Source organism: Dendrobates tinctorius, unplaced genomic scaffold (genome assembly GCF_039654945.1).
Source record: "Dendrobates tinctorius isolate UK_male_01 unplaced genomic scaffold, ASM3965494v1 ptg000007l, whole genome shotgun sequence".
NCBI lineage: Eukaryota > Metazoa > Chordata > Amphibia > Anura > Dendrobatidae > Dendrobates > Dendrobates tinctorius.
The window spans coordinates 44,636,630-44,648,799 of NW_027361675.1; the positions used below are offsets into that span (position 1 = coordinate 44,636,630).

General features: G+C 40.4%; 1 protein-coding gene across 6 annotated transcripts in view; it reads left to right on the top strand.

The window, feature by feature from the left end:
• The window catches only part of REPS2 (RALBP1 associated Eps domain containing 2), a 301,690-nt gene that overhangs the window by 44,236 nt on the left and 245,284 nt on the right, over positions 1 to 12,170 (top strand). For all 6 annotated transcript variants that reach the window (XM_073574130.1, XM_073574114.1, XM_073574109.1 and 3 more), the window contains exon 2: positions 11,619 to 11,742. In XM_073574130.1, coding sequence (XP_073430231.1) covers positions 11,619 to 11,742 — 124 coding nt within the window. The remainder of the gene's footprint in view (positions 1 to 11,618; positions 11,743 to 12,170) is intronic.

Consider the following 12,170-nt stretch of genomic DNA (forward strand, 5'->3'; position numbering starts at 1 on the left):
CCCCAAAAATCAAATAACGCTCTTGCCTTGTGACCAAACAGCATTTTTTGACCACACATGGTGTAATTTTGTAATAAATTATGGGGTCCGATTGCTCTTATCATCCATTGTTAAAATTATGAATTTGTGGCTAAGACAATATTTTAGAAGAAAAAAAAATAATTTTAGTTTACACATGTACATTTTAAAAAGTCCTGTGAAGCATCTATGGGTTCAACATGCTTAACACAGCCATAGATGAATTCTTTGATGGGTCTAGTTTCCAAAATGGAAATGGAGGTTTCTGCTGTCTCATTTGTAGGGGCTCTGCAAATGAGACATGGTGTCTGCAATCTATTTCAGACAAATTTACATTCCAAACAATAATGTCCCTTACAAGCCCCTGCCGTGTGTCAAAACAGTACTTTTTGGCTACATGTGGGAAATTGCCACGCTCAGAAGAAAGTGGGAAACAAACTTTGGGATCCAATTCTACTTGTTTCCTCTTGCAAAAGTGAAAAGTTTTGCGAAAAGCAACATTCTCATGAAAAAAATTCAAATTTTTAGCAAGATGACATAATGTTATCAAATTATATGTAGGACCTGTGGGTTCAAAATACTCACTATACCCCTAGATAAAATTATAAAATTCTTAGGGGTCTAGTTTCCAAAATGGGGTCGCTTTTTGGGGATTGGACTATTTATACACCTTAGGGACTTTGTAAATGCGACATGGAGCTCACAATCTATTTCAGACAAATTTGTGTTCCAAAATTCAAATGTGCTCCTTCCCTTCTGAGGTGTGCCGTTTGTCCAAACGCTGCAGAAAACAAAAACCCTGGAGTGATGCTTTAAGATTCTCTGTAGCTACCTTGACCCTGTTAATCACTTTCTCAGAAAAAAAGAGAAGAATATAATTGGATAGTTATTAGTTGTGCAAGCAGATACTATATACATGTAGCAGTGCATTAGCATATCATAGGGTCATCCATATGTTCATGATGTTGATGGAACAGTAAGTAATAAAATACTAGGGGACCAGGTCCCATCTCAATCCCTTATGTTCATTTTTAATAAAGAGGATTAAAAAAATAAATAAATAAAAAAATAATAAGTAATGATATCAATCTAATTAGGATTTTTGTAATGAAAAATGCACTTTAAAAGCTTTGGCATAGAGATAAGCATGCCAAGTTATAGAGATAAGCTGCAACTTTGTAAAGGAATATTAGTCTCACAGGCATATTTTTTAGAATATAGTAATGGGTTGCCAATGTTCAGCTTTTACGACCACTATGTGTTTTTTTGGCTTCTTCCAGAGATTGTGTAGTGTGAGCAGATTCCCAATAGACTAACCCATAGTGACATTTTCTCGCTGGATGGTAATTCAAGTTTTAAAGGGTTTATATAGGACAACCCCTCTTTTTAGCTAGACTAGAGCAAAGTCCTGCTACAAAGAAAGGCCCCTTGTTTGCAGATGCCAGCTTATCCATGCATTACATATATGGCTAAATTCTGCAGAGGAAATTAGCACTTAAACGAGCGATGATATTTTCTTATTTTTATTTCAACTTACTGATTGGCAGTCAGAATGTTAAATAACCAATCACAGACACTTTTTAAAGGGCTCTCTGCTAGGCACTAATCATTGGGCGTCTTCGTGTCTCGTTACTGCAAAACTATTATGGAAGCAAAATAGTTGTCCTTGTGGGAGATTAGGGTTAGAATTTGGGCATAGGACATCTGTAAGTAAATATTTTTTGGAATTCTTTTTAAAAAGTTGCTATTGTACTGTGACCATCTGATACTGTTCATGTAACTAAAGCCCCCTTTACATTTAGAGATGCACCAGTGATCCCGACAACGATACGACCCGGTCAGGATCGCTGGCGCATCGCTAAATGGTCGCTAGTGAGCTGCCAAACAGGCAGATCTCACCAGCGACATAGCAGTGGCTGTTACTTACCTTTCAGACGCGGCAATGATGAAGTCCTCCCGTCCGCGTCCATGTCTCGCTTGTCGGCACCAGCAGGAAGCCCAGCAGGAAGCGGCTGACGAGAAATCGACGTGGACGATCTTGCGCGATCAGCGATAGCCAGAGGGGGAGCCGGTCGGAGGTAAGTATCACACATAGCCATAGTCACAAAATTGGTGACGCTTTAGTGATATTGCTAGCGATATCGCTATGTGTAAAGCCCCCTTAAGGCTGTTACATTCTGTTGGAATTAGTGAAAGACCATCAGGTTAATTTGAGCACTGATAAGTTTTTCCTTATCCTGATCCTTGTGCTCCTTCCTGAGTACAGCTGGAATGTAAATCTCTTAGTGGCCTAATTTCTGTATCTAATCCTTTTCACGATGCTTGTAGAAAATCAATTTTCTTTTTTTCTGAAGTGGAATTTGTTGAGGTGAATTTCTAATGCCAAACTTGAGCTCACTCCAGATGGCATACCTTTAGTCACTGCCATCCTTACTAATAGAATTAATAGAAGATTATGCTATCAGTATTATATACTACTGTTTCCTAACAGGTCACATATGCCATGTGTAATAAAAATAAAAATACGATCACCTTAAATTTGCCAAATACACAAAACTATAAGCTCACCAATCCAAAGATGTACACCAACTGAGGCTTACAATCAAGCCCCAACCAAAACATGAGCATTAATCTTTAAATATCAAAGTTTATTAATAAATTATTAAAAAATATTTGCATAATTATGTTACAAGGTACAGAAACAAATATTAATGACAAGCCTGGCTCCATGGTGTTAATATAAATTTAAATTGCAGCATGGTATGAGACATGATACAATCTGTTTGTAGAGCAATAAATGTTAAGTATATTAACTATAATAATCCCTGTGGAAACCAATCCCCCGCATTTACCTGTGAATACACAAAGCCAATAATGCCGCTCAGGGATTTACAACAGGGAACTAGGTGCCATGAACCCACTGCATCTCAACTCACAACACTCAGAGATACACCAACTAGAATCTTACTGGTAAGGGTTAAAGGCAGGATCCAATACACTCAGCGAAGTAACTGGCACAAAGACGCTCAAACAAAGGTAGATAATCCACATGTACACATTACCTGGATCACAGCAGCATGCAACACATTGAACAGGAGCCTTGTCACCCGACCCCGACGTGCACGTTTCGCCCTGCTTCCTTGGCAGCAATTTAAATTTATATTAATACCATGGAGCCAGGCTTGTCATTAATATTTGTTTTTGTAATAAAAATACGATGTAGCTGTTACATGGAGGTATCATGCAGGTATATGGCTTGCCATGGCTTGTATACAATGACTGTAACAAGTTGCAAAACCCCACCCACCCACATAGTGCCGCTTTATACAGTTTGATGGCCCCCACAGCTACTATATACAGTTTAAAGGGAATTTGTCACCTAATTTTTCGACTATAAGATGCGGCCACTGCTACCAGTGCTATGTAGATAAGCCCCCGATTTAACCTTAAAGAGAAGAAAACCGAGTTATATTATACACACTGGGGGGGGCGGTCCGGGTCCGATGGGTGTCGCGGGCTGGGTCTGGCGCCTCCCATCTTCTAGCGATGACGTCCTCTTCTTTGCTTCCCATCGCGGCTCCGGCGCAGACGCACTGCTCTGCCCCGTTCAGGGCAGAGCAGAGTACTGCAGTTTTCAGGCGCCGGGAAAGGTCAGAGAGGTCCGGCGCCTGCGCACTGCAGTACTCTGCTCTGCCCTGAACGGGGCAGAGCAGTGCGTCTGCGCCGGAGCCGCGATGGGAAACAAAGAAGAGGACGTCATCGCTACTAGATGGGAGGCACCTGACACAGAACGCGACACCCATCGGACCCAGACCGGACCCGGACTGCCTCCCGGTGAGTATAATATAAATCATTTTTCTTATCTTTCAGGTTGCATCGGGGGCTTATCTACAGCATTACAGAATGCAGTAGATAAGCCCCTGATGGTGGTGGCCGCATCTTATATATGAAAAATTAGGTGACAGATTCCCTTTAATGGCCCCACAGCTCCCCTATATACAGTATAATGGCCCCATAGCATCTGTCAGGACTCAAACCCAGCAGCTCTTGTGCACCAGGTGGCAGCTCTTCCCTCTGAGCTCTTCAGCTCGCTGGACAGTTCCTTGCTGAACTAGATACTAGCACGTGTTGTTCCTGATTGTCTCTACCCTGAGTTCCTGATTAGCTCAACCCTGTGATCTCCTGATTGAGCACCCTACTTAAACCTGACACTGCACATCCTACCTTGCAAGATTATTGAGCTCCCAGCCTTTAGTCTAGCTTCTTTCCACCTGCTGCTTATTATCAAGATTCTACTGTTGCTACTGTGTACCGACCTCTGGCTATTTCCTGACTACGTTATCTGCTTATCCTCCCAACTATACTGCTTTTCCGTGTACCATCCTCTCTTTATTTCCTGACTACAATACCTGCTTATCCTCCCAACTATACTGCTGCTCCTTGTACCGACCTCTGGCTATTTCCTGACTGTGATACCTGCTAGTGCTGCCCTAATGGTTGCAATATCACTATTACAACTTAAGTTAGTCCATGACAACATCTCTATACACAGTATGATGGCCCTACAGGCCCTACATTTATTCTGATGGTCTCACAGCTCCTCTATATACAGTATATTGGCCTCATAGCCTTTATTATTATTATTATTTATTTATATAGCACCATTGATTCCATGGTGCTGTACATGAGAAGGGATTACATACAAATTACAAATATCACTTACAGTAAACAAACTAACAATGACAGAACTGATACCAATTGCATACACAAATGAGTCATGCACATAAAATATAACAAATCCTCCTAAAAATCAGTGCAAAAAAGACTAAAATGTAATTATTAAATACTGTACTTTTTATTTAATGAAAAATAACATATAATTGATAAATATTGAATATTAAAAAAATAAACAGCTGGATTATGAGCACATGATTGAGAAACCCAATAATAATGAATATTTAAAACTAACAAAATTAATTTAATAAATATCACATGTTAGATGTTAAAATATTAGATTATCTATACAAAAGGATAAATCCATATGGACAACACAGAAAGTAAATGTAAAAATATTTATGTAAACAAGTACTGTATGTATAAAAAATATATGTATATAGTGTATATTACCACACAATGTGCAAAAATAAAACAGTGCTATGAATTAATTAAAATAGCTCAATAAATAATTCATACAATATGAATAAATAAATGATATATTATCACAAAAAGTGCAAAATTTAAACATGATAATAAAGTGCTAAAAACATATGAAAAAGTGCTGCAGTGCCAAGAACAAAAAAGAATATATATAAAACACAAAATTGTGCAAATACTGCATATCGTGTGTGGCACTATTAAGACAAAATAGTGCCAAGTGCTACAATGAAATTATTCAAAGGTGCTATCTGTCCAAAGGGTTAATCCCAAGCAAAATGAAGCGCTGTAGCGCTACAAAAGCATTAAGGTGCCTCAGTGCTAAAAAGAACAGGTAGTTCAAAAAATTATATATGTAACAAATCAAGGGTTCACATACCAAGAGAGTAAGGCTAGTTTCACACTTGCTTTTTTTTGCAGCGCGTTTTTCCCGCAAAAAAACGCATTGAAAAAACGCATACAAAAGCATACAACTGCTGCGTTTTTTTCAAGCAATTTTATGAGCATGCATGAAAAAAACGCAGCGTTTTTATGCGTTTTTATGCGTTTGTATGCGTTTTTAGTGCGTTTTTACCGCGTTTGCGTTTTTTTCCAACATTAGGTGGCCCCTCACACTAACCCAAACCATGACTTTACTAACCCTAACCCTGACCCTAACCCTAACCCTAACCCTGACCCTAACCCTTAACCAAACCATACTTAACCCTAACCCAAACCCTAAACCCTAACTAACCCTGACCCTGACCCTAACCCTAACCCTGACCCTAACCCTAACCCTGACCCTGACCCTAACCCTAACCCTAACCCTGACCCTGACCCTAACCCTTAACCAAACCATACTTAACCCTAACCCAAACCCTAAACCCTAACTAACCCTAACCCTAACCCTAACCCTGACCCTAACCCTTAACCAAACCATACTTAACCCTAACCCTGACCCTAATTCTAACCCTAACCCTAACCCTGACCCTAACCCTTAACCAAACCATACTTAACCCTAACCCTAACCCTGACCCTAACCCTTAACCAAACCATACTTAACCCTAACCCTGACCCTAATTCTAACCCTAACCCTAACCCTGACCCTAACCCTTAACCAAACCATACTTAACCCTAACCCTGACCCTAACCCTGACCCTGACCCTAACCCTTAACCAAACCATACTTAACCCTAACCCTGACCCTAACCCCAACCCTAACCCTGACCCTGACCCTAACCCTAACCCTAAACCCCTTTAACTAACCCTAACTCTAACCCAAACCCCTAAATTCCATGGTTAACAAAAAAAAACGCATGTGCAAAAAAACGCATACATAAGCATGCCAATGCGCACATATGCGCACCCATAGGCTATAATGGCCATTTTTAGCGCAAAACGTGCGCATATGTGCGCATGCGCTTTTTTGCAGGGCCAAAAAATGCAACATGCTGCGTCTGGAAAATACCAACGCACACCCCAAAAAAACGCAGCGCATGAAAATCGCATACGTGCGCATGCCAGCGCGCAGGTATGCGCACCCATGTTAAATATAGGGGAAAAAACGCATGCGCACGTATGCGTTTTTTTCCAGCGCTAAAAAACGCAAATGTGAAACCAGCCTAAAGTGTGCTCTGATCCTGACGCGCATTTCGGCGTTTGCCTTCTTCCGGGGGGCGTGTAGTTTTAAATATTCATTATTATTGGGTTTCTCAACCATGTGCTCATAATTCAGCTGTTTATCATTAATTAAATATATATTTTTAATATTCAATATTATGTTATTTTTCATTAAATAAAAAGTATTTAATAATTACATTTTAGTCTTTTTTGCACTGATGATACCGAGGGGAGAGGACCCTACTCTTTCGGGTTTACATTCTACAGGATGGTGGGGAAGGAGACATTAGGTTGGTGGGTTGCAGCAGTGGCCTTTATACACAGAATCATGTCGGAACAGCTCCATATATTCAGTCCCAAAGTCTCCTACATACAGTATGATGACCCCAGTGCAGTGTGTTTCAGGTGTGTATTAAAATACATCCACAGGTGTGCCTATAATTATCTCAGACTTTGTCAAAAAAGTTATCAGAAGCTTCCAAACACATGACATCATCATATGGGCAGTCCAGAATTGTTTAAAGGCATAGTAATCTTAGTGTATGTAAACTTTTGACTGCAGTAAATAATAAAAATGCCTTAAAACATTCTTTCTCTCATTATTCTGGCATTTGGCAAATAATAATTATGGTAATCCTAATTGACCTAAAACGGGAAAGGTTTATTCTGATTTCATGTCAGATATTAAGAAAAACATGCATATGTGTCTTTTCATATAGTGTATGTAAACTTCTGGTTTGAACAGTAACTACAAGAACTGCAGCAGATAAAACAATGGTTTTATCAAAATGACCGCATGCAGCTCAGTAAGTGATACATCACTGGTATCTGTCACTAAACCATAGAAGGGAAAGCAAAAACCTGCTAACAGATTCCCTTTAAATAGAACCTGTTATGTAAAAACGCCAGTAACCGGTAGATATGGGGTTAATCTGCAGGTTAATAGCATTCTGACACCATGTGACAGCAGCACTGAGAGCCCCGCTGCTGGAAGGAAATTTACTTTATTCCTTCCGGCAGGCTCAGTCTTTCAGTGATAGGGGTGGCGAAGGCACACTTTCAGTCAAAGCTCTGTGCGTAGAGAGCAGCAGCTGTAACCACCCCCATCACTGACTGACAGCCTAAGGGTATGTGCACACGCTGCGGATTTTGCTGCGGATCCACAGAGTTTCTGGCCCTGCTTGATATGCATCATATTGCTGTGTTTTTCATTGTAGACATTTTTGAGGGTTATTTAATTATCTGTCTGCCCCTTAGCAGCATTGAATGCTCTTTTGACTACGAGATAAGTGTCAGTAAGCTGCTTTTTTTGTACCTTGGTATTACTCCGAGATAAGACTCCAATTTTTTGGAGGGTTATTATACTACGAGATAAGTTATACAGCACTATAGCCCTTTATATTAGTTTTTTCGGTATTTAAGTGTGAGTGTGTTTTTTTGAGCCCTTTTTTGTATAGGTAGGTTGGTCTATGGCGTTATTAGGGACGCCGACGTTGAGCGGGGCGCCATGTCGTCAACAACTAGGGTGCCAACCTCCGCGGTTAGGAAGGGCCTTACTAGGGCTAAATAGGGATTTATAGTTTTTTTTCCCCTTCTATATATATATACCTTATTCACATATATAGAGTATACAAGTGTATTTTCTCTGACCCCCTGGCAGAGGTGATAAATCGCAGGGCAAAACCGCAGCCTAATCCGCAGGTAATCCGCAGGTCTTTTAACCTGAAATTTACCTGCGGATTGTACAAAATCCGCGGGGAGAAATCCGCAGCACCTAAAAACTACGTGTGCACATACCCTAATGCTGAGCCGCTAGTAATACTTTACCGCTAGTATCTGGACTTTATTTCCCTGCTGCATGCAGACTCTGAAAACAGCATATTGTTCCCTTTTACAATTGTGATAATATTATAAACAATGGCAAAGCTTTGGTCTTCAGTGATGTATGAGGTCAGTATGGGGAGTGGGTTGCACTGTCAGGAACACAAACATAAATATTACTCATTAGGAAGGAAGCTGCTATAAAAAGGTTATCCCAAAAGATCAGACTGCACCTGGTACTTTTATTAGCGGCTGGTCACATTGTCTTGCTGTGTAAATATTATGTAAAGTTGCAGAATCTGCATAATTGTGTTCTGTCTAACTGGAGATTTGGCCGAGTTGGGGACTTGGATATGTCCCAAAAATATCATTATATTTTTATGTAGACAACAAAAGAGGCCCTTGAGCAACCTCTTTGCTTTTAATTCTTCCTCCTTGCTTTCCAAGAGCTAAAACTATTATTTCTAGATTGCATCAGCTGTAATTTACCATCTAGTGGACATTATGATCTTCAAAATAACCCAAAAAAGTAATTCTGACATTTCAATGGTCAATCGTATGAGTTAAATATTCTAATACATTAATATCTAATTAATTTTATCATATTTTATTATTTATGAATGCAATTATACCAGTTCAGGTTTTTTTTGCAATTTTACTTCACTTGTAATTTTGTTTCCCATTTTCCAGTAACCGGTGTGATAAAATGAAGGTAAAAAAATATTTGGCATTGGGTGTCCTCATTGGTTGATACCTTTTAATGGCTAACTGAAGGTATTAAAAGGTATTAACCACTGAGGACTCCCAATTCCAAATATTTTTCTATCTACTTGCTAACAGGGTAAAAAGATATACATCTTTCCTGTATCAAAATGAAAGGTGTCATTCAAAAGTACAGTTAGTCCCTGAGAAAACAAGCCCTCACATGACTTTGTGTGTATGAAAATAAAAGAAGTTATGACTATTGTAAGAAGAGGAAGGAAAAATAAAATGTCAAAACTTAAAAATTGTTCTGTCCTTAGAGGTTAAATTTCACATTTCCAATGTTTGTATACAGTATATCTTACCGTACACTGTGTTCTGCTGCATGCAATGCACTATGCTGCTGTATTTCTCTCGTACATTGCTTAGTTCTAACCGCTGCTGATGCCACCGGTCTCTTATTGAGATAGGTCAGCAATTGCTAGTTCCTGAGTAGTGACAAGCGAATTTTTTCCGAAAACGATCGCCAAAGATAAATTCGGCGCAAATATGGCACATTCGGATTCGTGATCAGAAACGCGAGCAAAATTTTTATAAAACCGGAAAAAATCGGTAACCTTCGGTAAAAAGCGTGGGAAAATATTTGCATATAAAATTATTTTCAGCACTTTAGCAACGATAATAGTGGTGTATCATGAGCGTTTGGCATGTGTTTGATGAGGGGAGAGGATTTGCAGAGCTCAGAGGCACGGCACTTTTGTAAACAGTGTAAGGGGTCTGTACTCACTCAGGTGCTGAAAACTGGACGTGCGTTTCTTGACAAAGTCCGTGCTGGTTTATTTACTTCATAACCCAATAAGCAAAACAAAAAGGTAAATGTCCTTCAGAGCAGGCAAAACAATACCAACATGTCCTTAGCCGGGTTCTTCTCTCTCAGGCCTGTGGGCATCCAGGCCGGGCAATGTCCAGCACGCAGGCTCGGTCTGGAACCACATACACAGGAAGGCTTTTCTGTCGCTGAATGTGATACAGTCCGCCTTATCCCACATTGTCATTTTGTGGCGTTGATGTGAAGCTGTCTGCAGACCTCAAGCACATTAAAGGGAATCTGTCACCCTATTTTTCGCCTATCAGCTGCAGGCACCGACATCAGGAGCCTATCTACAGCATTGTGTAATGCTGTAGATAAGTCCCCGATGTAACCAGAAACATAAGAAAAACAAGTTAGATTATACTCACCCAGGGGCGGTCCTAGTCCAGTTCGGGTCCGATGGGTGTCACGGTCCGGTCCGGCGTATCCTTCTTCTAATGGTGACGTCTTCTTCTTTCCTTCCTGTTGCGGCTCCTGTGCAGGTGCACTGCTCTGCTCTGTTGAGGGCAGAGCAGAATACTGCAGTGCGCAGGCGCCGTACCTTGTCCCATAGGACCCGAACCGGACCTGGACCGCCCCCGGGTGAGTATAATCTAACTCTTTTTTTCTTATCCTTCAGGTTACATCGGGGGCTTATCTACAGCATTACAGAATGCTGTGGATAAGCCCCTGATGTCGGTGCCGGCAGCTGACAGGCGAAAAATAGGGTGACAGATTCCCTTTAGGCTATGTGCCCACGTAGCGTTTTAATCCGGACACTGAACACCGGACTCCTTCCCAGAATTGCGATTCCGCAAAAAAGAATGAGCATGCTGGGTTTTTTTCCGCGATGCGATTCCGCCGCGGAAAAAAGCGCAGCATTAGCACAGCATGTGCGGAATGCCATAGGAATGCATGGGGTGCGTTCTGTACGAGTTTTTTAAACGTTTTCGCTCCGAAAATCGCTGCAAAAACGCTTAAAAATCGCATCGTGGGCACACAGCCTTAAACTATTTTTTTTTCTGTTGATAAACGTGGTACAGCCCTCTATATCCAACCTTTTGATTTAGTGACGTTGAAATTGTTCTTTGTGCAGAGCTGTTGCACATTATAATTATTATTTTTTTTTTTACAACTGTGATACAGCAGCCGAGAACTGCGTTTGAAATTGTTGGAGCCTATCTTCTAGATTATGTGCATCTTTGGCATCTTTTTTCTCAGGTGCATCTTTTATACCTAGCTTGAGACTCGCATCTATTACACCTATCTTCTGACGAGCATCAAACGCTCTCTGGTAACACAGGTCTACAAAAAAAATATTTTTTGTAATCATCATAGGTGACTTTGTACTTTTCTGAATCATCTTTTTGTCCTGATTTCAAAACTATATATACGGTAAATGTGCAATTGTAACCTTTTCCTTTAAAATGTGTGCCTACCGATAGAAATGCCCTCTTTGTATTTTTTTCTCTTAGATCACAGAATTGTGTGGTGCTAAACATGTGGGTTTCTTCGGTCCAGCTCAGTTTTTTATTGCGTTGAAATTAATCGCTGCAGCACAAGCTGGTCTGGCAGTTCGCATGGAGAGCATCAAGTGCGGTGAGGAGATGATATTGTATGCTGTAAACGTGTCTGTTGCTGCAATCATTGATTCAAATAAATAGATGCAATCATTACTATCTGTAAATCTATATACATAACCTAGACTCTATTGTTACATGTCTCTTCATCCGTTCAATGTATATCATTTAATATGCACTATTTAAAGGTGCTTTAGGCTGGTTTCACATTTGCGTTTTTTTTCGCGGTAATTTAGCGCTAAATAGCGCATGTGTTTTTTTTCCTATACTTTGCATGGGATGCGCTTATGTGCGCATACACATGCGTTTGTACGCGTTTTACCGCGCATGCGTTTTTTTGCGGTATGCGCTCGGGCGCACAAAATGCAACTTGTTGCATTTTTTGTGCGTCCGATTTGCCTCAAAAAAACGCATGCGCGCGCAATGCGTTTTTTTACAGCAAGACAC